Source organism: Lissotriton vulgaris, chromosome 12 (assembly GCF_964263255.1).
Source record: "Lissotriton vulgaris chromosome 12, aLisVul1.2, whole genome shotgun sequence".
NCBI classification, from domain to species: Eukaryota; Metazoa; Chordata; class Amphibia; order Caudata; family Salamandridae; genus Lissotriton; species Lissotriton vulgaris.
The window spans coordinates 290,277,097-290,303,396 of record NC_141700.1 but is presented as its reverse complement, the minus strand read 5'-3'; the positions used below and the strand labels follow the sequence as shown (position 1 = coordinate 290,303,396).

General features: G+C 48.3%; 1 protein-coding gene across 4 annotated transcripts in view; it reads left to right on the top strand.

Moving 5' to 3' along the window:
- The window catches only part of TAGLN2 (transgelin 2), a 165,797-nt gene extending 142,946 nt beyond the window's left edge, over nt 1-22,851 (top strand). For all 4 annotated transcript variants that reach the window (XM_086945072.1, XM_086945073.1, XM_086945074.1 and 1 more), the window contains exon 4: nt 22,698-22,851. In XM_086945072.1, coding sequence (XP_086801198.1) covers nt 22,698-22,804 — 107 coding nt within the window. In that variant the 3' untranslated portion in view covers nt 22,805-22,851. The remainder of the gene's footprint in view (nt 1-22,697) is intronic.
- Nucleotides 22,852-26,300: the final 3,449 nt, after the last annotated feature.

Below are 26,300 nucleotides of genomic sequence, written 5' to 3'. Positions count from 1 at the left end.
AACAATCTGAGGATGGAGAAGATACCCATGCGCACTGTAGTCCAGGGGAGGAGTCACCTATCTTGTGATACTTCGAAGACTCTTCCAGGACAACAAGGTGCAATCATCTGGACCCAACACTAGGCGGCGATCTATGCACAAGATATGAAAGTCAGCAGCCCTACATGCCAAGAACAGATGCATACTGGTAAGTAGCATATTCCTTTAATTTTATTTAGGCTTTTTTGAGAACCGGTATCTTGGAAATAAAACATTTAAGCTGGAATGAATTGGTATCATTGTATAAGAGGACTTTGTTGCTTTTCTTTCTTCCCCATGCAAATGTCTAATATGATAGATTACAGAGCCTGCCTTGATTTCACGAGGAAGTCATCAGGTGGATTCTTCATTAAATTTAGGCAGATCAACCATGAAGAGAATGCTCACGAATACCATTCGAAGTCTGAAAGAGTTTAAGCCAGCCAGAATGTCCTCCCTCCCTGATGAATAGAGCATGCACATGCAGCAAAATCAAGAGATGCACACCCCACACCAGAGAGCTTAGTTGTTCAGGGATCCACCAGCAAAGTAAATTCCAATGTATTTTCGACCATCTCATCCGATTTGGGTTTCAGAACAAATAGAGACATTTGGCAAGCTGATTTTCTCCTCTACGAAGTCCTTGACTGGCAGCTGCCTTCCAGGATACTTCTCCCATACCCATGTCGCGGTGCTCAGACCAAACACACTGCTGCATTGCAGCATTGTGATCAGCTGCGGGGAGCGTGGGAGCTCTGGTGCTTCCGGCTTCCTCACAAGAAGTTAGGAAGAGGATGGGACACAGGAGAGGCGGTGGCGGCCCGCTGGCCGGGAGGCAAGTGTTTTTTGTGGCTTTTTTTCTTGAACAACTGTTTGCCACATGGTGGCACCAGTGGCGTAACGTAACTTGAAGGTGGCCCCGATGCCCCCGTCAGGTACCCAGTCAGTGTGTACTATGCTTATGGGCACCCTAGAGCCCTCCTGCACCACTCGGGCTAATGTTAGGCTACTGGGTGGCACATGTTTTGGCCACTTTTCCATATGACTTTCAAGTGTCTCTTACTCTAGCTATTCAGGATGGACACAATGCAGCAAAATTCTTTATACCTTTTGGCTTAGGTACGACTGACTGCTTAGATCGAGCAAGGGGTCCCAGTGTGGCACTTTGGTATCCTGCCTGGATGGGGTCTCCGGGCCTCTCTGGGGATCGCCAAGCACCCTTGATGGACATTGTCCTTGTTTTTTGGGACTAAGCAGATTTAGCTCAGGAGCGGTTTAAAGAAAGCATGGCACATACTTGGATCTTTTTGCCCCCTCCATAAAGTTTGTTACTGAAGGTAAGTAACTTGATGGCAGAGTGTGCACCTGATGAATTAGTGAAGTCACCTTAAAATAGTGATCATATAAAAACCTTTTAGCTGAGCTAGGCAGTCTTCATTTTCTCGCCGAAGGAGCCACGAGTAGGAACTGCTCAACGTCTGAAATGCCACTACAGTAGTCTACCTTCGGGTGAGCAAGAAAAGACGGCTGAGGCAAGTTATGGTAACAGTAGTAGTTCTGTAGTAGGGGATCTCTGTGTATAGTCATAATCTAGTGAATAGTCCCGCCCATGTGCGTGGACCCCGGCAATCAAAAATAATCTCTTAAGTTGTCAAAATAATGCAGAAACTGCAAAGACACTTAAGAGAGAATTTAAAGACAAATAATGCAGCCTATATCCACAGGCTACACTGTCCAGTACTTCAACTAGAAATTCCACCAAAAATCACCACACACAGCACAGCCTGCAAGTTTCTACCATAGAGAAACTTGCCTCCCCCAGTCAAAGACCCAGGAATGATAGAGAGGAAGGTAGGGACAGACAAGCCCCATAGGCTGCCATTATGTGGCTTAAATAGGATACCATGCCTTTAAGAGAACTTTCCAGAACTTCTCCCAGTATCCCAGAATGCATAGCAGGTCCCTCTTACTTCAGTTCTTTTTTCCGGCTCCTGCTTACAGGACCCTGGCATTGAGCTCTCCCTTTCTCAAGGGTTTATTCGAATTGTTTTTGCACTTTTTGACTTTTAAAAGTGTTGCAGTTATTTCTTGGTGCTCTCCTCTCTCTTTTGTGCTGTTTTCTAGGTGTTTTGGGGCTCCAAAATGCCTGGCCTTTTTGTGAAGTGCCCAGCATGTGAGAGGAAGAAGGCCAAGGGTGATCCCCATGAGGTCTGCATCGTGTGCCTTCCGGAAGATCATGTCCCTGAGGAGTGTGTAATCTGCCAGCAGCTTTCTGCTCGGACCCTGAGGGACAGATTGAAGATCAGGCTGGCTGGCCTGGAGGATAGGCGTCTGCGGGCTGCAGGTGGGTCTAGGCAGCCTGGGAAGGTTCCCTCTGCCTCTGCTGAGGCCCCCGGGGGGCTCCCCGGGGGCAGGAAGTCCAGCAATCGGTCCCATTCTCCGTCGGCGTCGATGGCATCGACGACGGCGTCGAGAGGGATGACGACGGCGTGCTCCCCTTCTCCCCGGGGCTCCGGGTCGAGACGACGTGTTGGCTCGACGGCGAAGGAGAAGCCGACGTCGAAGCCGCCGTCTACGTCATCATCGTCGTCGACGTCGAGATCTTCCTACCGTCGACGAAGACACAGTGACGTGTATCGACGCTCGCCGTCGAAGCGGCGCCGCCGCTCGCCGTCGAGGCGACGCCGTCGGTCGTCGTCGAGGCGACACCGTCGATCGCCGTCGAGGCGGCACCGCCGATCGACGTCGAGGGGCTCCTCGACGTCGGGAACATCAAGACGACGGCGGCGCTCGTCGTCGAGAGGACGGCGGGAGATGTCGCGAAAGAGGAGGTCGACGTCGAGGAGTCGGCGTTCGACGCCGAGGAGAAGAGGGTCGACGCCGAGGAGACGGCGTTCGACGCCGGAGTCCAGGAGACGTCATTCGACGCCGGAGAAGCGTCGCTCTGCGTCCAGCAGACAGCGGTCAGCGTCGAGGAGTAGGTCACCCTCTCCTAAACGGCGGAAGAGGGACTCTAGTCCCAGGAGTCACGCTGCTTCCAGTGGAGGTCGCAAACGGAAGAGGTCGCCGGCTGATGGGGACGGCTCTCCGCACCCCTCGCCTGAGGGGTCACCGGGCTCGGTGTACGAGGAAGTGTACACTCCGTCTCGGCCCAGGACTCCTACTCCTCCCCCCCGTGCCTAAGGAGGACCCTCCACCCAAACCACCACTGCCTTCGGGGGACCCTCCTCCACCCCCGGTCCCTCCGCATGGGCCCACGCCGCAGCCGAAGGTTCCTCCTCCGAGGTCCACTTCCCTGCCGTCCCTGCCTGCTCCTCCCAAGGGGACTCCGAAACCGAAACCCCGGGAGGAACCGAAGACACCTCGTGATGAGCCGAGGAAGACCCCTCCGCGCAAACCTAAGGAGCGCCCACGAGCTGGCAGGTCTCGCTCTCGCTCTGGGCGGGAGGAGAGATCGAGGCACAGATCGTCCACGAGATCGAGGCACCGCCATAGGAGGCGCGAGTCTCGCTCACGCACGAGGTCCTCTGGGACCAGGGATTATTCACCTACCCTATCGGGTTCACCGGACACCAGAGTGTCCCCGATAGACTACCTGGTGGCCTTTCAGGACGTGCTGCTGCGGGGCGCGGCGAAGCTCGGCATTTCCCTGACAGTGCCTACGCCGAAGACATCGGTCATTTTCGAGAAGCTACATCAGAAGCATCTGTCTCGTCCTCTTCTGCCCCTGGTGCCGGGCCTGGAAGAACCTGCCATGGCTCTGTTTCTCACCCCGGCTGTGACGAGGGCGGCTCCGTCGAGATTACTAAAGAAGTACCGGGCTCCCGACTCGGATCCGGCCTTTTTGAGGGCGGAGCCTCCGCCTGACTCCGTCATTGTCACGGCGGCCCGCAAGCAGCATGCCACCACCCCGACCTCCACGGTTCCCCCGGACAAGGAATCAAGATGGATGGACTCGGCGGGGAGGAAAGTTTGTGGTACTTCCGCGACCTCCATCAAAGCGGCGAGTGCCACGGCTTTGTTGGGTCGCTACGACCGTGCCCTCTGGGACTCCCTTGAGCGCTTTGCGGAGCATTTGCCCCGGGAGCAGCGTGAAGACTTCGTGGAAGTCCTGAGTGAGGGTATGCTGGTGGCCAACCAGATAATCAGCGCGGCTGCGGACTCTTCCCTGTTGGCGGCTCACGGATTTTGCCACGGGATCAACCAACGGCGCCACGCATGGCTCCGGCTTACGTCCCTGAAACCGGACGCACAGCAGAGGGTGGCCAATCTGCCGTTTTCCGGTGAGACCCTCTTCGGGAAACATGCTGATGATGAAATGGCCCGCATGAAGGCGGAGGCCGAGACGCTGACGGCTGTGGGCCTGGAAAAGCCCAAAGAGACCAAGAAGCAGTACCGCCCCTTCCAACGGCGGTTCGGAGGCCAAGGCCGAGGTCGAGGACAGGCTTCGGGGCACTCGCAACAGCAGCAGCAGTTCCGGAAGCCGTTCCAGAAGCGGCAGAGGGGCAGGGGAGGCCAGCAGTCTGCTCCGGCGCCCAAGGGCCAGGCGGGGTCTAGGCCCTAGGAACTTACTTCCCCCGGATCCGTTACCCACTCCGGTAGGGGGAAGCATCCAACTTTTTCTGGCAGAGTGGAGAAAAATTACTCAGGACAAGTGGGTGCTGAATATTGTTTGCAATGGATACAGTCTTCGGTTCACCAGCCCTCCTCCAGCTATTCCCCCGGTCAGCTCGCTGTTTCAGCTGCGCGAGCTTCAGGCGGAAGCGGATATCCTGTTGAGGAAAAGGGCGATAGAAGGTGTACCTCGGTCTCAGAGGGGAAGGGGTCTGTACTCCCGGTTCTTCCTGGTTCGCAAGAAGGACAAGAACGAGTTCAGGCCCATTCTGGATTTGCGACAAGCAAACAAATGGATTCGCAGGGAGAAGTTCCGCATGCTGTCGTTGCATCAGATTTACCCTCAGTTGCAACAGGGAGACTGGCTTTGCGCTATAGACCTACAGGAAGTTCCTGCGGTTCCAAGTCGGCACCAATCACTATCAATACACAGTACTCCCATTCGGACTGAAGTCTGCGCCGAGAACATTCTCGAAGTGCATGGCGGTGGTAGCAGCACACCTGAGGAAGAACAAGGTGTTCGTCTACCCGTACCTGGACGATTGGTTGATCAAGGCATCCTCCTTCTCGGAAGCGCGAGCACACTTCCAGAAGACGTGCGTTCTCTTGAACAAGCTGGGGCTGCACATCAACATGGCCAAGTCTGTCCCGACTCCGGTCCAATGCATACAGTACTTGGGAGCCTCCATCAATACGCTGTCAACAAGCGTGTCTCCTTCGGAAGAGCGACGATTATCACTCCTTCGGAAGGCTCAGGCTCTCATGACGTCTCCATCTACAACAGTGAGGACGGTGTCTTCTCTACTGGGATCGATGGCCTCTTGTATCTTCCTGACGCCACACGCACGGCTGCACATGAGACCGTTGCAGGAGTGCTTGGAGGACCAGTGGGATCAGAGGAAAGGATCTTGGGACGACAGGATTCGACTGTCGCTGCATGCTCTTCAGTCTCTGAAGTGGTGGTGTTCGGAGGAGAATCTCCTGAAAGGGGTTCCCTTTCACAAGAACATACCCAAGCAGACTGTCGTGACGGATGCGTCTCTTCTGGGATGGGGAGCGCACTCCGGGACTCTACAGATTCAAGGCACGTGGTCACCGATGGAGGCCACGTATCACATCAATTTCCTGGAACTCAGGGCTGTTCACTTGGCGCTGAAGGCCTTTCTTCCGTCCTTCCAGACCAACTCTCTGCTTGTACAGACGGACAATACCACCACGATGTATTACCTCAACAAGCAGGGGGGCTCGAGATCGCGCACCCTGTCTCAGGAGGCGCAGACGATCTGGCACTGGCTTCTAGCCAGAGGACTGTCGATAACGGCCACCCATCTGCCAGGTGTGCAGAATGTTCAGGCAGACGCACTGAGCAGGCTGCTTCAGGAGAACCACGAATGGGTCATAAACGACGAAGTACTAGGAGAAGTCTTCGCAAGGTGGGGAACTCCAGACGTAGATTTGTTCGCCACCGCCGAAAACAGCAAGTGCAGAGACTTCGCCTCCAGGTACTTCCAACAAGGGACACTGGGGAATGCGTTATGGATCGACTGGACGAACAACTTTCTGTACGCCTTTCCTCCCATTCCCCTGATTCCGGCGGTGCTCATAAAGCTGGCCCGATCCAGGACTCGGATGATACTCATCGCCCCGGAGTGGCCCAGGCAGTGGTGGTTCACGGACCTGCTTCACCGGTCTCTCCTTCCTCACATTCGGTTGCCGTGCAGGCCGGACCTTCTCACGAAGTTCGGGGGACGGATGTTACACCCCAACCTCTCGTCTTTGAGTTTGGCGGCATGGCTCCTGAGAGAGTGCAATATGGCCATCTGAATCTGCCCGATGATTGCATGGACATTCTGAAGGAGTCTAAGAGACCTTCCACTCGGACTTCATATGCTTACAAGTGGAAGAGGTTTTGTATATGGTGCCATTCTAAGAACCATGATCCTACTACCTGCAAGGAAGATGTCATCCTTCCTTATCTTTTACATTTGGCGCAGTCAGGCCTTAATGTCCATTCCATTAAGGTACATCTTGCTGCATTGACTGCCTACAGGAAATGCCCTTCACAGACTTCCTTTTTCCAGATCCCTGTGATCAAGGACTTTCTGGAAGGTTTGAGGAAAGTATTCCCTCCTGTCAGGCTTCCTTCGCCTTCGTGGGAATTGAATGTGGTGCTGTCCAGATTGATGAAGGAGCCTTTTGAACCTATTCATAAGGCTTCGTTGCAGCACCTATCCTGGAAGGCGGCGTTCCTCGTGGCCATTACATCGGCCCGCAGGGTGAGTGAAATTCAGGCGTTGTGTTGTAATGAACCTTATACTGTATTTCATGCTGCTAAGGTTGTTATGCGTACTCACCCTAAATTTCTTCCCAAGGTTATTTCTGATTTTCATATCAACCAGACTATAACGTTGCCTACGTTTTTTCAGAACCCTTCATCTCCGGCGGAGAGGTCTCTCCATTCCCTGGATGTGAGGAGGGTCTTGAAATTTTATCTGGATAAAACCAAAGATATTCGTAGGTCTGACCAGTTGTTTGTCAATTATGGATCGGTCAGGACGGGTCTTGCGACCTCTAAGCAGTCCATCTCTAGGGGGATTGTGTCCTGCATACAATTGTGTTATCAGAAAGCTAATAAGACCATAGGAGGTAAGCCTAAGGCTCATTCCACCAGGGGCAAAGCTGCCACGACGGCTCTGCTCCGTAATGTGCCGTTTGCTGAAATATGCAAGGCAGCCACTTGGAAGTCGGTTCATACCTTTGCTAAGCATTACTGCCTGGACACTGACGCCAGGGCAGACGCTCAGGTTGGGCAGGCTTCGCTGCGGAATTTGTTCGCACAGTAGTGGCGTTATGTATTATTCTCCACCGCCGCTTTGGTGTGGGGATGGGCTTGCCATTCTATTCACTAGATTATGACTATACACAGAGATCCCCTACTACAGAAGGAGTAGTTTCTGTCCTGTAACTCCAGTTCTGTAGTAGGGGTATCTCTGTTATAGTCATAAGCGCCCGCCCTCCTCCCCGGTGGAGATTGTTCATCATGTAAGGAATGCGACAGGTCTGGCGTGCTTCGCCTTCAAAAAGAACTGAAGTAAGAGGGACCTGCTATGCATTCTGGGATACTGGGAGAAGTTCTGGAAAGTTCTCTTAAAGGCACAGTATCCTATTTAAGCCACATAATGACAGCCTATGGGGCTTGTCTGTCCCTACCTTCCTCTCTATCATTCCTGGGTCTTTGACTGGGGGAGGCAAGTTTCTCTATGGTAGAAACTAGCAGGCTGTGCTGTGTGTGGTGATTTTTGGTGGAATTTCTAGTTGAAGTACTGGACAGTGTAGCCTGTGGATATAGGCTGCATTATTTGTCTTTAAATTCTCTCTTAAGTGTCTTTGCAGTTTCTGCATTATTTTGACAACTTAAGAGATTATTTTTGATTGCCGGGGTCCACGCACATGGGCGGGACTATTCACTAGATTATGACTATAACAGAGATACCCCTACTACAGAACTGGAGTTACAGGACAGAAACTACTCCTTATTTCTATTGACCCACCCCACCCCCACGTACTATTTATTTGTGCAATCTTTAAAATCTGTGTTCATTACTGAATCGGGCAGTCTCTAATATGCCAAAAAATCAAATGGGGAATGGATCACTTGTCCTTCGTAACCAGGGTTCTGTAAAGTTTTCATACTGTGTACCGATAAAAAAACCCTCATTCACGTACAGAGGCTGGAATTGGCGGTATATCTTGGTTCGCCGCCTTACTGTTTTAAAAAACGGGACGGTATCCTCATTGGGTTAGTGCTCATGCTTCCTCCACCTGGAGGCATACCCCTGGTTAGAACAGTAGTGATCAGTAATAAGGGGGTGTTGTGGAAGGGATTTATTTTTTTTCTTCAATAACTAGTGTTTCCAGATTTGAGAATGTAATAGTTCTGGGTTAGAGGTACACTTAAAATCAGTTCAGTGCGTAGGCAGATTTGTTTAGGGGTCTCGCGCACTTTAAATTGTCCGTAAAAATGTTGATCTGTTTCAGCCCCAATATTTGCCCATGCGCGTCAAGTGGGCTTTCTTCAGGACCTGGAGTGAAACAAGAAAATGTGAAAGAGACTAGGTCTCTGTGATTCAAGACCATTGAGTATTTGTCGGTCTTGGGGATCACAGTGTATTAACCTGTTTCCCAGGAGGTCTAGTAGTACCTGTAAAAGTAAAGAAAATGGGGGGAGGGGAGTAAACAATAGAGACTGAGAATAACAGCATTATATTCTCCACATGTCTCTATATCCTCTCCCAACAAGCACTCATTCGTCACCCTTGCACTTGTTATGTCCCACATCGACTACTCCAACTCTCTGTACGCCGGAATCCCTGCATGTCAATCCCACTGACTTCCAACTAGTTACCCCAGTATTGGAACTTTCATAGATTCCCATGCTTTGTATCATTCCCCGTCGTCGGAATGGGAGCCTCGGTAAATAAAAAAAATATCATAACCATAAGTACAAAAGAGAAAACCGGGCCTAGGCCTCATCTCATTTTGTAGCATATCACCCTCTTTGTGTAAAAGAGCCCAAACTCTCCTCAACAACCAATCAGAATAGCCTCACCCCATAGAACCTTCCTGGGAGAGCCTCAGATTTTCGTAGCAGTTGTGCAAACAGCCACTATCTCTGTAAAAAGGCCGAGCTTTCCCAGAGGAGGAGGGTGGGCGCATGAGAATCTATGAAAGTTACCAATACTGGGGAACCAAAGTTACAGGTAAGTAACTTGTTTTTTACCCCAGTATTGGAACTTTCATAGATTCCCATGCTTTGTATCAGAATAGCTAGCAGTAAATCTCCAAAGCACATTTTGTTAGATACATGGCATCACATAACCATATGACAATTCTTATAGCATACTTTGCTAAATTGTAACCAAGAAATAAAACATTGCGGATACCAAAAAATGTGCTTACCAGGATGGAGGGATTGTAGGGAAAGCTCACCTCATACTTTACAGTTTGTTCCGGCGCGGCGTCCTCGTGGCTTGTCTCTACCTGTATGCAGACGCAGCACGACTTGTACTGACTCTTCTCCTGCAAGCCCGGTTATGTGTCTTAATCCGGGTGGAGTGTTTTAAAGGAAACGAGCAATAGAGAGGGGACTGCGTGTTCAGTGCCTTGTGTGTCCAAGGGATAGGATTTATTTGTTTCAATAAAGATTTAATATATTGAAAATATCGAGATATCGTTTTTTGGGAAAACTCATATGTTGGATGGTCTTAAACTAGTGTTGGATGATCTTAAACTAGTGATTTGCCCTGATGTTAGCGGAACTCTGCAGCGAGCAAAAAATAAATAGTAAATTACGTGAAATAAAGAGACCAGATTGCATGAAGTGAAGAACGGGGAATTAAGGTAACAGTCTGTCAAAGGGGGTGATACTCCCCTTTAGAATGTTAAGATATATGCTTGTATTCCACGATAGTTATTTCGGTGTTACCCATTAGTAGTGGTTTTCTAGTGTGAGCCTGTCCTCATTGTTGATAGATGGCAACTAGTGAGTAGAGCTCCCTATTTGTTGAGACTCAACCAAGGTATATTGTCATTAAGCCCATGCTCGTTGATCTGAGGCGGTGTACCCATCTTAGTTCCTTTTCGAACAACAGTTTTTCTGCGTTATGGTTTTTCATTTCAAGTGTTTCTACAATGACCCACTGTAGGTCATCCAGTGTGCTTTGCCTCCATGTAGTGGTTGCTCATCTTTGTTGTATTTCTTTTGCATTTCACATTACTTTTGTGTTCACTAATCCTTTGTTTGTTTGACTTTGCGGCATGTCCTCCCTATGTAGCGTTTTGTACAGGGACCAGTTATCATATAAATTGCATGTGTTGTGTTGCAATTCGTTTGGCATCTGATTGTCCACTTAGTCTGGTAGTAGTTGGATACTCTTTGTTGCTGTGGTGAGATTGCAAACCGAGCAAGAGCCACATGGATAATGTCCCAGAACTGGTGGATTGTTCCAAAGTCTTGGGGTTGAGTCCTCCCTAGTTCTTAGAGGTGGTCTGGTGTGGACCAGAATATCTTTAAGGTTTTGGGTTCTTTTATTAGCAAATCTAGGTTTTGGCCAAGAGAGGGAACCTGAGGTAAAAATTCTCCAATTTTTGTTGATTATTTCCTTCACATTATTGGATGCTGCGTTAAAGGTTGTTTCACAGGTTATTAGGTCAGCGTTTGGTGTTTTCGGAGTGGTATCTAGGAGACTTTCCCTAGGTTGATTTCTGGCCCTTTTTTGCATTTATTTATAGTGCTTTCGGGGTAATCCCGTTTCCTCAATTTGTCACACAGATCTTCCGGTTGTCTCTTGTTGACACGGGTTTTGCTGCAGTTACGTTGCAGTCTTAAGAATTGGCAATAGGGAAGGTTCTACCTCGGAGGTCTGGGTGAAAACTCTTATATGAGAGTTGACTGTTTTTTGATGTTGCTTTGCAAAAGGTCTTAGTTTGTAAAGTGTCGTTCTCGGCACAGATGGTAATATCTAGAAAGTCTAGCTTTTTCTTATCTGCTGTATACGTAAATTTCAGCCACTCATCTCTTGTGTTGATCCATCTGTGGAATTCTTCTAGGCTTTCCATGTTGCCTTCCTGTATCAGAATGATGTAGTCGATGTAACGTTTCCAGAAGGGAATCCTCTGTTGGTATGGATTCGTAATGTTCTGTATGTGGGCCTGTTCAGAGTCTTTAATATGCCTCTGGGCTGTCCCTTATGTAAAGGGACATTTAAAAAGACTGTAAAGTGGTTGACTCAATCTGTGCGGGAAGAAAATGTTTTTTTTCTTCTCACTGTGCCCTACATGTAAACTGCCACTTCATTTTCCCAAGCTAGTCTGTAAGGAGAAGAGCATAGGCCAAAATCATTTGTTTGAGTAAGACCAGATCCTAGACAGAAAACAGCATAAGAATGGTGCCATTGTTGTATTCAGGAATGAAGTGCACATGTGCGCGCAGATCCTCACACTGTTTTTCCTTTGAACAGGGGTGAGGCTTTGGGCAATGGAGTCTGAGCAAAAGGGTACATATCCAGCAACAAGAAAGGCTTCTATTATAATCTACTTGTACTGCTCCAGGAAGTGCAGGAAATTGCTATCCTTGTAGTAAGCTTATACCTGCCACCCGTCCCCTCCAGGCATATCCATTCAGTGATCAAACAGACAGACATGCAGCGAAGAGGGCCATCCTGGCCTGATGAGAGCGCAGGTAGCTGCAATGCCTTTCTCTGCCAGTTGCTTTGGTTGTGGCCGTGGCCCAGAGGATGGGTTGAGTTTTGATGGCTTATGTATGGTGTGAAGGCAGGATCAGATGCACTACAGTGTTCCGGAGCAGGAACATTTTGGGTTGCAGGTTCAGGAGTGTTTCAGGTTGCAGGTACAACATATCTCAGTTCTGTAGTCTGCCTGCAGTGACTTGTGGATCTATACAGGCAGCCCACAGCACTTAAGTTTAATTTTAGGTTTGTAGATTTATATAGCACAGCTTATCACCGGTGAGGGTATCCAGTGCTGTCTGCGGGCACGGAGAGATTAAGTGATGTGCAAGAATCGCAGGATGTTGTTCTGACGCAGAGACTCTAATCCGGATCCCCAGCTCCTGAGTCTGCTGCACTGGCTGCTGCGCCACATCCTTTCTACCCACTGCAGTGTTCATGATGAACCGGTTTTAATGCTGAGGTCACCATTGGAAAAACCACAGTTGATGGACAGAATGCAGAACAATGTCATACATTCACCCCAGTACAGAGATCTGGGCCTAAATCCATCGTTTGTTTGCACTCCACACCACCCCAGTTCAGACAAGGCCATATGCAAATCAGTCTGACCCTGTGCCTCAAGGGGACAGTCCAGCCCGAACTGCCAAGCCATGCCTTCCCTGGACCGGAAACTAGCTTCCGAGGACCGGTTTCTGGCATTTCAGCCGTCTTCAGCCCAGCTTGCTTGAATCCAGTGGTGTGGCGAGCATGGGACTCACGTCTGAGCATACCCATCCCACTCAGGGTGACAAATGCAAACACCACAACCACAGTTGTTCTGCATTCTGTCCAACTGTGGATTTTGCATTTGTCACCCCGAGTGGGATGGGCATGCTCAGACGTGAGCCCCATGCTCTCCACACCACTGGTTTCAAGCAAGCAGGGCTGAAGACTGCTGAAATGCCAGAAACCGATCCTCAGAAGCTGGTTTCCGGTCCAGGGAAGGCATGACCTAAACAGGTCAGCTATTGAGCGGCAAATCTATTGGTACATTGCATAACCTGCACTATATCTCACTTTTTGTGAATAACAATTTTTAAAAAGTAGAGAAACGTGAGTAAGGTGGGGATTTGTGTACCCCAGTCCTGAAGGAGTTCCGACTCTGAAACATGTTGACACACACACACATAGGAGGTGTTGCACATTGTCCTGCATACCATACCGCTTTCTCACACACATAGGAGGTGATGCACATTGTCCTGCATACCATACCTCTTTCTCTTTCACCCTTTTAACAGCGCCATCCCTTTGGCCCATTAAAGATTTTTGTTCACCCCACGAGCCAGGCACTTTTTAAACATCACCCGCCGATAACCTCACCACTCACACACATATAACAAACCCTCACACACACCACACATAGTTGTTTATAAGTGCTCCCGCGTAGTCGTAGGTCGCAGCACGCCGCATCCTGTAGAGGGGTGCGAAGACTCCAATAATGAAGCATAACACCAAGGGGCCTGTTGGTGTGTGAGGGGTATTTTAACAACTTTGGTGATTCCAACCATCGTAGGTAAACCTCTCCATTCTAAGAAGTGGATTCATCCTGTTTATACGTATTTAATTATGTGGCACTGAGTGGTATTATGTGGAGTGTGTGTTGCATTCAGTAGAGTGTTAATATGTGGTGTGTAATTATGTGGCACTGAGTGGTATTTGCGGTGTATGTTGCATTGAGTGCAGTGTAATTATGTTGCATATAACTATGTGGCACTGAGTGGTATTTGGAGTGTATGTTGCGTTGAGCGCAGTGTAAAAACCAAACCTGTGCAGTGTTACAAGGTTGTCTACAGACACGCATTCCAAAATTATCTCTGGATTTTGTTATCACACGCTGTCGGGGCACATTTGCATTTTGTGTTAAGTTTCCTTTAAAAATAATATAAATACAAGTGCAGATTTTCTAACGGTTTGTCTTTAAATAACATGCAATCCCCAATTGTACGATTTCTGTGAGCTTTCTCAGGTAGGCTGACACAAAAAAATATTTTTTAAAAGCTGCCGCCTAATAGCCCCGGCACCTCTTTTGTCACAAATTAAGCACTGGAAAAGTGGCTGTAAGTAACCAGCACTGCGCGAAGCAGCTGTAGCTAAGCCACAAACGAGGAACGGCATCTGGCTGTGTGCACGTGCATTGGGTGAGAAGTTGCTTTTAAAAATATTATACATGCAAGTGTTTATTGTCTAACGTTTTTATGTACATTAACACACAGACAAAAAAAAACGCATGGAACTGCAGCTGGCTGGGCACATATGATAAGGCGTGGAGAAGTGTGGCTCAGGGGTTAGGGGCGGCAGACCCGGAAGCTGAGATCGGCCCTGGACCATGGTTCAATTCCCCGCCTCGGCGGGTCTTGGCCTAAAAAATTCCACGGACTCGATAATTCTCGCTCCGGTGCCTTCTCGACTCACGGGTTCACACTCCACGACTCTGGGCAATAGCTTGCTTAATCTCCACAACGGCCCCTCGCGGCGGGATGCCTGGCTTTCACCTTGTGGATACCCTGCCGGGGTTATCTCACAGGGGAATACCAGGATGGGTTCCCTAAGCAAGCGCTTAGATACCGACCTCGGTCAGTGATTTGCGCTATATAAATACATGTACATTTACATTTACATATGCGGGTAAAAAAGGCTGGTATGGCCTGGAAAGGACACGCACGGATAAAAGTCCGCCTAAAACTCTTTTAGGCCAGAAATGGTGACAGCATCTGTAGCTCCTTTCAAAGTAAAATAAACACGAGTGCTAAGTCTCAGCTTTTTCCCTCTACACAACATGTCGTCCTGAATATTATGATTTCTGTGCTGTTTCTTAGGCAGGCTAACAAACATATTTCATTAAAAGCTGCCAGATAATCAGAGCCCCGGCACCTATCCCGTCGCAAATTAGGCTCTATAAAAGCAGCTGTAACTCGCACTGTAAAAGCGGCACTAGCTAAGCCAACAAAACAAAAAAAAGTGCACGTCAGTAAAATCAAATGTTAATAGTTATACGTACTTATGCTAATAAAACCTCAAATTCATCTACCGCAAAAAGACTAAACAAACTAATTAGAGCACAATACGTGGACCGTTCAATCTCAAGACCAGCAGAAATTAACAAACTAAAAAATCAACTCAAGCGAGAAAAGCGTCGTTTAAAAAGAATAAAGCAGGACAAAAACTGGGTCGACCTACAAATTGCGGCAAAACAGCGCAACCAACGATCTTACTGGTCATTAATCGCAAAGGAAACCGGAACAAAAAAGGCCCTGCACCCCATCCCAGTCCCACCTCAATAATGGGAAACCTACCTGACAGCTCTGCACAGAGCAAACACGAGTAATGAGTTGGCTGAAAACACTGGGAATAATAGCGAAGGAAATGACGTCCCGATCGGAACCGCCTCCCCGTTCTCAATAGAAATGCACATCCGAAAGGCGAGATCCACAGGAGCTTCCGGCCCAGACCAAATACCAATCAAGGTCCTACAGGCAGACCCTAAGGGTTGGAGTAAGATGCTCTCTCCCCTTTTTAACTTCATCTTCAAAACAGGACTAGTGCCAAAATCCTGGAAGGGGAGTATCATAATACGGATCTTTAAAAAAGGTTCAAGACATCAGGCTGGTAACTACCGCCAAATAGCATTACAAGATGCCACGGGGAAAATCTTCGCCGCTGAAGTATTGGACCAACTCAAAAATTGGGCATTTTCTCAGGATCTAATCCCCTTATATCAGGCTGGCTTCAGGCCAAAGCACTCGGTTATCGATAACATTGCGATATTACAAACAATCCTCGACAAATACGTTGTAGGAAAATCCCAACCAGTATACGCAGCATTCATCGATTTTTCAACTGCATTTGACCGAGTAGACAGACCATCTCTTTGGAAAAAACTGAGGAAGCTAAGAATCCCTGAACGATTATTACAAATCATAATTACACTACATACGCACACGTGGTGTCAAGTGCAAATGGGGTGTGAAAAGGGCCTGACCAACATAATTCCAACAGCAAATGGACTCAAACAGGGGTGTCTTCTAGCCCCCTTGTTGTTATCACTATATCTTAGTGATTTGCCTCACCACCTGCAACAAGTGCCAAGTCTGCCTCCAAAGATCGCAGCCCAAAACGTTCAAGCCCTCTTATACGCAGACGATATTGTAGTGTTAGATCTTACGCCCTTTACTCTGCAAAGTCTTCTAGACACTAGGAATAAATACACTCAGGAAAACTTCTTAATCCCGAATCTCAGCAAAACAAAAATAGTTTCCTTCTCAGGAAGAAAAAGAAGTACCTAATTCTGTTGGAGACTCGGCGCTGGAACAATAGAAGAGACTGAGGAATACACCTACTTGGGCAGGATTTTCACTAAGACATTAAAAAACAATTCACAGGTTAATAACCTGACTAGGAAATCCGAGGTGCATGCCGGAGCCCTTCAAAGACTATACGCGGCTTCAGGTAACAGACATTTTTCATCCCTTCTCAAAGTATACAGTACAAAGATACCTCCAGTCTTATCATTTGCTTTGGAATATATTCCAATAAAACAGTGGTCATTCCTGGAACAAAAAGAAGATACTGAGGAAAATGCTGAAGGTATCACAATCCACTCTGGTGCAAGCTCTTCGCCTTGAATTCTCAATCACGAGTTCCTATTCAAGAGCCATCGCAAACGTCATCAGGTGGGCATATAACCTGCTGCACGCAAAGGATGGAACCCTCCGTTCACTACTTAAAGCCGAGACCTTCGACTGTGATGCTTCAAAACAAGTGTTCTTCAGCAATATGTCCACTGCATTCAAACTAGCCGAGATCAACGTTAACCTGTTGCTTACGTGGACTCCATCACAACTGAAACTCTTTTTAAAATGTTTTACCCCCAGACTCAGTTATGATCTTGATTTTTCACACTGCGCCAAATTGACTCTGTATAAAAGCTTTGCGGAAACAATTGCACCTAAGCAAGTGCAACAATACATAGACTTTAATCTTTCGCATGGCGCTAGGAGATCAATCATCCTGTTACGGCCTGGCATTTTACCAGTGCTAACCATAACATCAAGATGGCACCTAAATGGATCTTCATTATGTAACCTCTGTTACGGAGGGGAGCAGGATATAGAACATCTTTTATTCACATGCCCTAACCCAAAAGTAGTGGCAGCTAGGACAAAACATCTGTATCCTATATACATTAACTGCTGTATCACTACCGTAAAGGACTTGATCACAGCATGTAAATTTCCCCCCAATGAATTAGTTTGTTATAACTTTTATAAATTTTTAAAACCTTTTTTAGCTTTGTATTAAAATGAAATTCTGAAAGTATTTGTAACTGAATTTTACCGTACAAAATTTGTGGTCCTCAGAGTACCAAAACAAATAAAATAAAACTTGAAACGTACTTATGCTTAAAACCAATACATGTTTGCACAAATATTAAAAGAATCCGGATCAAATATGCTGCAAATTCTGTGTCATGGACTGATGTCCTAGTTTCCTGTAAGGAGGTCATGAAAGATGAAGGGACGGAGAGGTTAACAGCCAGCAGATTATGTAATTTGGTGTTTCTATTCTTTCTTTCGTTCCCTGTATGCCGATCACGTGACAAGGTTTGTCACACATTTCCCGATATGAGTATGGGTACGGGTATGGCAGGTGTTTGAAATCCTGGCATAACTATATTCCATGTTTCGTGCTCCTGATGTCAAATTATTAAACTTTTTGTGTTTGTACCTTAGTGCTTAGGGTAGACTTTGTCTGGTTCCCCGTAGCAGGGAGGAACAGTGCAGCGAATTGGCCCACAGCAACAAAAGTCTTTGTTTCGAGAGAACTTTCCGTCCTGAGGATCACATCTGTGGCCCAGCTGTCACAGTATTTGCACTGATGAACCGCCTGACACACCACTGTTACCAGATAGTCTGTGGAACGAATCAGTTCTCCCATCACAAGCAGCAGCAGCAGCACGTGTGGGTGTGTGCTGCATTTCGACAACCACTCCAGGTGGCGCCTGCTGTGCTTAACTGTGCAAAGTATACATTAAAATAGGTATACACCCAACATGCGTAGTACTGGAAAAGCACTGATTTGGGATAAACCGTCAACATATGCTTTCTAAATTAGTCAGCCTAATGACGGCAGTGAGAGTTGTTACAGTAAACAAAGCTTGTTAAAATATTTATACTGCCATACGAAAAGTTAGGCAGTGTTAATTAATGTATCAGCCACCCCTACAAGATTTTGAATGTTCAAGGTGCCCCAAACAACAAGCTCACAGTTAGTCCTGAAACAGTAGTCACATACGATTTTCTCCCACTCGGGTAAGCAATTTTGTTAAAGAACAAAAAAAAATCCTGCAGTAAAAGGGTGAAACTGTCAAGCGGGACCCAGTCAGCTGAATTACGCTTTGACATACTGTACCCCGGAAGCATGTTTCATTCCATTTTCAGTGTTGTTCATTTTCAATTAATCTGTATCTACGGTGGTACGCAGGGTCCTTTTGTGCGGAGTCCCATAAGGCTTGTGGTAATAATTGGACAGCCCTGCTCGCCTCCACTTTTAAAGCTAACCACACAAAACACCAATGGTTTCTTGTTAATCTATGCAGTGTGCTGTTAAACGTTATACTAGTTCTGAGCATAATCTTTTGTGACTGTATCACACTATTTGGTAGTTAGAAAAAATATGTGCAGAGCAACGAGTGGATTTGGGGGCGACGTGGAGAGAGGGGTCGGGTGATAAAAGAAAGGAAGCAACGTCAGGAAAGGAAGCAACGTCACTGAAGTAAGATGAACGAAAGAGAAGTGCGTGGGCCATTCGCGAGATTTTATAGGTCATCAGAAAGCTGACCTCGAGTAGTTGGTGATCCCTGTTTGATGTATGGAAGAGTGCTTTTTGTTCCCCAGAGCCGTTGAGGACACGCACTGCTTACTTGCACCCCCGCGCTTGAAAAAAAAGAATCTTAGATTTATCAGAGAGCTGCATACAAATGATGTCTGAGAGCACTGGGTCTGGTGCCTAAAGAAAGACGAGCTGGGTGGGGAAGATGTGCCCCTTTAGGCGCTGCGCGCTTGTAGCGCTACTAAGTGGCACAGCTCGGTTTGACCGGTAAACCCAGCAGCTCAGAAACTTTGCACACAAGTCCCCGGTAGGACAGTCCCGTGAGACATGCAGAGAGAGCCTGTCAAAGTGGACAGGGACAAAAGTGTTCAGATTTGCAGACCCCTGAAGCTCATCGACACTGAACGAGTGAAGCGAGAGGTGCAGGCAGTTCTTATGCTTTGAGAGCCCCTTGCACTTTTGAGTTGTCTCATGAAGAAGCAAGCGCTAAGTGTGACCGTGAGCATGTTGTAACACCGGTGAGTGGTCCTTGAAGCGGTGCTTGAGCTGTGGATATGCAAATGTAAATGTATAGGCATTTATATAGCGCACTACTTACCCGTAGGGTCCCAAGGCGCTTCGACCGATGCGAAACCCTTCCTGGCTTCCCTGAGAGATGGTCCCTCAATGGGTATCTCCAGGGTGAGACCAGGCATCCCCGGCGGTCTGGTGGGGCCGTTAGTGAAGATGAGGCAAGCTAATGCCCAGAGTTGCCGAGTGTGATCGCTGATCAGAGTGGGCACCGAGGCGAGAGAATTATCGAGTCCGCTGACCCTGGTCCAGAAACCTGCCGCGCCGGATATGAGGACCCGACCCCTATGTGTCCTGCTTGGGAACCAAGTCTGAGGCATGAAAGGAGCCGAGGCTTTACCTGGCGTTCCCCTGCAAGGGCACTTCAGTGTATCCAGTCAGCCACGCACAAAACAAGCATTGGCGGCCGCAAAAAAAAAATTTGTCAGCGAAATGAAGAAAAACAAGCTCTTGGCATTGTTGTGGGGGGGGGCGAGGCGGGAGCGCATTGGCGGGGGAGCAGCAGCCTTTGATGTGCAAGCGAGTGGGAGGGAACACCATATGGGATGTGATTAAGAAGGGAGCTCAAGCAAGCGCTGGGGAAGTGTCGCGCTTGAGTAACTTACATGCATTGGGGACAATCCTTGCTGGTTTCAAGAGCTGCTTTGCCCACTATATTCTTGCAGAACAAAGCATGCACGTTGGTTCAGCGAGACCTGAAAAGGGTTACCAAGGTAGATGAGAGCCCAAAAGGAGATGTGGGGTGAAACGCCACAATCATGACCAGAATCACTTCCTATAAACTGGATTGAATTATGTATTATTTAGTACTGCTCTGTATTCAAAGCATACTTTATTTTTTCCAAAAGGCAAGCTCTAGGCTGGGCATTAAAGGTTTTGTGTCTGTTGGTTGATTGAGGTGTGAGCTGGTGCACCTCACAATACCTCCCTGAGTACCCTATGACTGCTTGCCCTTGCTCGCCTGTGATTCAAGTATGGAAAGGGCTGCCCCTGGTCCTGTGTGCAGAGCCATAGCAGGACGAGCACCAGTTGCAAACAACCACAATCGCCATGTTTGGGGCTTAGTAGCCCTATTGGCGTGTGCCCCCTCCCTCATCTGACCCCACAACGGCTCTGGCACTAATGCAATCATTTCTACCCACACGTGCCTTATCACTGTTGATCCATCGTAGTTGTTCGGCATATCCTTGTCAGTCTCTCAAAATCAGTTGACCTATTTACCATTTTTCAAAAGACAAAATATCTCGCCATTACATCTTCATTCGAAAGGCCACCTATGAGCAGTTATCTAGTTGGAGCACTAAGAAATGCAGGCACATCTGTTGACAACTTTCCAGATCTTGTTTCATATAAGGAAGACACAAAAATAAATTCTACCCCAATTATGAAACTATCACGGTTCTGACATTCCTCATATTTATAGAAGTGTCCACTAGTGCCATCTGACGACTTTAAAGGGTTTTACTGGGTGCCATAGAGGCTCAATAAGGCATGTGGCCTTGATGGCCTGATTCAACAGTTGCTCTTCCAGGCTTAGTATATGGTGGCAACTGCACTCTTTTCTGTGGATTTCCAGGTCTGATACAGTGTTCCCTGCAATTCCCTCCCTACATTGAGAAGCGTGACAAAATTCCATCTTATGCTATCTTTTTTGAAGGCAGAATGAACTATACTGGTACGTCATCTTATTGTAGCCTTAATATTTCATGTAGTTAATTTGGTGGCCAGGCTATGAACATTATCCTGTTAAATAATATCCTTTGCCAGATGGTGACCTAAATTTTGAACCCGATTTTGAGGCCTAATGCAGGAATGTGTAGAGTAACTGCACAATGACGATTTCAGTAGGCTCCAGGGTCATTCCTACGGTTAGCTTTCTGGGAGTGATTCCCCGGTGTTAACTGGCTTTGTTATCTCAAACTTGTATTGTGTAGTGGATTCACTCCAGCAAACCGCTGACCAATGGGTGCACCTTACATTTTTGGACTCTCGAATAGTGAGGGGTGCTGCCAGTAGATGAGGACTAAATTTTCTAAGATTGGTGAGCGGTTATTTTACGCTTTGCATCTAGGATCGAGTAATTGGGTATTATTGAGACCACGGCGTCTACAGGGATGTGGCTGCAGCCTGAGATTGGGTGCAATCTGATCTTTGGTACTGTTTCTTGCTTTGACTTCTGCCATCTTGGGTCCAGTGCTCTGATTTGCATACAAGAGCCTTAGATGTCCTCGCATGTTAGATGCCTAAGTATGGTAAGACTTTGCAGCAGACACCTGCTGTAACCCATAGTCATGAGTTTCAGTCCCTGCTTGGTGACTTGGCTTCCCCTTTCAAAGCAATATTGTTAGATTGTGTAGTAATCGGGCCTTTTATTTACAGACCTTCATAGCGTCAAAAGTTCTGTTCGAAGTGCTGCATCACACATTATTGTATGTTGTATGTATGTTTGACAGACCTGGTACTATTGCTTCAATTTCAAGAAAGATATTGAAATCAGATTGTCTAGCTCATTTACAATCAATTAGATTGTTACAAGAAATTGTCAAACCTACAGTTTTGGACAATCCGCTGATGTTCTCTTGTCACGGTATTCAGCCCTATCTAGTTTGCGTACCTGGGAGTTTTAACAGAATGTTGTGGACTCTTTTTCGCTTGGGGTCTTTCTACAGACTTACTAGTTTCCCAGTTACAAATGACTGGTCCAAGGCTCTGGATGCTTGTCCGTGTGACGACATATCACAGCATTCTATGTTACACATCCTTTTATTTTGTACGTTCTTTTCCATCCCAAGAAAAAGATTTATATTGCCAATTTAAAAAACTTTGGGAGTAAGAAAATGTTGCATAGCGCTTTTGGCCTTACAAGTTATGGAAAATGAAATGATTATGCCTCTTATTGTCACTTTAAAAAGAAACCATTATTAACTCCAGGAAAACAATGTGGAATATGAGTCCTGGTTCTTAATCATGCCTGTACATTTTCTTAACTTGTTTGCTGTCTATGTATATTTGTTTGTGCGTATTTTTATTTTTTAAATGTTTGTTAAAGTGTGCTTTTATGATTTACATTTTAAATCTAATAAAGCTATCTTTGATTTTGACTTGTATGTTGTATAGCATCCTTGTTGAATGTTGTATAGTTATTTATGACTGCTTGTTGTGCTAGTAGGCCTATCTTGCTGCACCCTACACTATCCTATCACCTACCAACAAAGTACTTGGTGAAAAGAATCCCTTCTCTATTAAAAACTGTATTCCAAGCCTTTACCCCAAAGCTAGGCTGTGCTTGGTCCAACTTTTATAATGTCAAATGAAGTTAAATTCCTAACTGTAAAATAGCTTGCATCGGGTTCAGTGAAGTGTGCTGTTGTTTTACAGGAAAGGTGATGCCAAGTGTACAGAGGACCCTCATGAACCTTGGTGGGCTCGCAGTCACAAAGAATGATGGCCGTTTCAAAGGGGACCCCAGCTGGTTCACCAAGTAAGTAGTTACATCAGTCCCAGTACTTGACAGAACGAAACACTCGACCACCCTTGTGTGACAAGGACCTACTGCTTGGAATTTCGGGCATCTATATAGGCGTGGTCACTAGAATTATGGATCAGTACCAAATTATACGGATTATATGGCAGGGTTGACTCAATTATGCAGCAAGAAAAGAAAATGTTGCTGCACATTCTGTTGTAATAGTGTTTTGTTGTAGTGGCATTTAAGCACATATTAGCAGTCTCTGGTCTTAAAGTTCACATCCTTGCCAGTATTTCAACTGAATATAGCAATCTGCATCTAAAAGGCCACCAGTTAAGCTTTCAGAGGGTAGGGTCCTCGGTGGCACTTTAAAAAAAAAACAAAAAAACTTTTGATCCATTTAAGCTAAGAAATAATTATTTTCATGAACTACCAATTATGCAACCAATGGTGGGTGGGTCAAGTGCTCAAAATATATAAATATGTGGAACATCCAGCAGCTGAAAATTCATAATTCCATTGGCTCCTGAAGTGGGTACTACTGGTGCATTCTTTGAGTTTTGGTGCATGTTAGAAATGAGGGTCTCTAGTTGGCAAGGGTTTGCACCTTAGTCCAAGGTGGGACCCTTCCTCCTTGTCAGGGTAAAGGAGTTACACTCCTAAAATAACCCCTGCTGGGTGCGTGGCCAAGATGGCGGCGAGGTAGGACGCACTGTTCTTAGCTCCTGCCCGTTGCCCGCACCAGTACAGCAGGGCTCCATTGGGCCGGAAAAGCTTGAGGTGAACCGGCGAAGTCCTGCAGCAGGCGCTGGACCCGGATAGAGTCCGAAATCCCGATTGCAGCAGCCACTGTGGGTGCCTTGTGGGTGTCGCAGGGAGACAGACCTGGCCATCCCACGACTGGGCGGCCTCAACAAAAAGGTGGTTCGCGGACTTTACCATCGAGGCCAGCTCCCGGTCTCCTCATTACCAGCGGACTTTACCATCGAGGCCAGCTCCCGGTCTCCTCATTACCAGTTCTCCGACCAGCTGTTCTTCCAGTGCTGCGACCGCCGATCTACAGCCCACGAGGAGGGCTACACGGGACACCACCGGTGGAAATCCACCAGCAACCCACGCCGCGGAAAGGAGACGCTTTGGTATTACCCCTGGTGCCTTCCGTCGGCACAGAGATGTACCACGGGACCCTCCGCTGAGCCCGAACAACGTGCAGCGGGCCTCGGGCCTTATCCGGCACCCTGGGCCGCGGCGATCCCCGATCCCGGTTAAATCAGTCCAGCAGAAGACACACAGAGCCCGGTGACTACCTACGCAGGCCCGCGGCCTTGGAAGTGGGGCCCGCGGTAATACTCCTGGCTTTTTGCCCTCTGGCTGGAGTCGCCGGGGCCCTCCCCCTAACCAGCGCCGCAGACCCCCACCCATTTCTTGCGGCCGGCCAGGGGCCGGATCGGGCGGGCCTGGACGCCCGCCCTGACCATCAAGATGCCATCGACCAGGGCACACCGCGTGCGGACCAGGAGCGGAAGCAAGACAGCCCAGAAATAGCCACAAGATACACGGTGAGCGGCCATGGCGTAATTGTTAGATGATAGTGGGGCCTAGATCACGTGGACTCCTGGATCCAGCCCGGGGGTGGAGAAGGGGTAAATCTTGGGATCCCCTAGCACACCCGAACTAGCAGTAGCGCCTGCCCTGTGTGGACCTGAGAGGCACTGAAGATGTCTGGGGTGCTCCTGGACTGGCTGACGTGACCTCCCCTCTGCGGGGTCCAGTTGGGATTCTGGCCCACGGCCGACCGCGGTTAAACTCTCCTTCCGGCTTGGGCCGTGCCGTGGCGGGGCTTGGATCCTTGGGGCGTCGAGGAGGTGTGGGCCCAGAGGAACACGACACGAGCTGATGCGCATACCCCCCTAGCAGACACAAAGCGGGAGTGCACACACAGATGGCGGCATAGAACAGGGATGCGGTCTGAAGGGGGTCCGCCCCAGTGGAGGCACTGTTTCTGAGCCATCGTCACGGACATACTGAAGTGCCCAAAAGAGACTGAGCAGGGGACCTGCATGATCGGTGCCCCTAGCCCTCCACCGGGGCCTCTGCCTGACTGACGGGTGTCCTACCTCCCATCCCTCGCATGGAGTGCTGATTGCCAGCTCAATACCCAGCACCGGGAGCACCTGAGTACACGCACAGCATCGGACATAGGGGGTCAGCTCTCCCCATACTGAGGCCTTCAGCTTGCTGCGGAGAGGAGGGCCCGGAGAGGCCGCAGAGAGTACTCGCAAGCCCGACAACACGCAAGTGCCCCTCACCCAACTGCCCTCTCCATGGGGGCAGCTCTTTTGATCACCGGCCCCAACACAGCACACACCGGACATAGACTGGAAAGTATGTCCAAAACCAGGAACAACAAAGGGAAACCCCTTAAAGACATTTTGGCTGCTCACATCCATATCGAACATGGCTACCGCGACACCCGAGACCTCAAACCTCCCCGGCCGCCGGAGATGAGCCATCATGAAAGCCTTCCTGGAGTCACTGTTCCTCACTCTTAGAGAGGACATACAATCAGTGAAGACAGAATTTGCCACGAAAGTCAAAGATCTGCAGTGAAGTGGATGGTGTGGGAGAACGGCTGGCTACCCTCGAGGAGAAAAGCGACGCTACAGCGTCTGAAATAACCTTACTCCAGCAAGAGGTCATCCGATTCCAGGATCAAAACATGGACATTCAGACTCAGATGGAAGATCTAGAACACCGGTCCCGAAGACACAACATCCGGATTCGTGGAGTCAAGTCATCAGAAGACACCCGCGATCTATTCACATTCTTACAGGGCCTCTTCCGTCACATCCTGGGGGAATCGCAGGACGCCAACATTGTCTTAGACAGAGCGCATAGAGTGGGACCGCCACGTGCCTCTAACGCTCCACCGGGGACATCCTGGTGTGCGTCCAGGACTTCAAGATAAAGGAAGCCATCCTCACCAAAGCAAGAACTCTCCACCCTATCTCGTTTCGGGGTCACTCCCCTGTGCTGTTCCAGGACTTAGCCCTAATCACGCTGCAATGACTCCGGCAGTTCCGCCCAGTGACTGAACATCTTCGGCAGCAGGGTATATCGTATTCTTGGGGACATCCCTTTCACCTTGTCTTTCGCCACAATGGAAAACTCCATCAACTCTGCTCCTTAGTGGAAGCCTGCCGCTTATTGGGCCTCGTGACGCCAAGTGAAGACAACGACCGCAGCACTACCTTGGGAACGAGGCATCCCCATCAGGATGGCAGCGTCAAGGCAGATGGCGGCATCCCCGGTGACCACACAACTCCGAAATTGCTAGAGGCCGATAAGCAGCCCTGACCGCAGCCACAGAAGCACTTGCCAGAGAAGACTCCACTGCCAAATGATTGCCCTTACAGCATTGGACCCTCTATTTGCATATTTACTGGACCTGGGGGGATTGAACCCTCCTCTTAGTTACATGATGGACCCCAACTTGTTGCTTGACCAGTCGT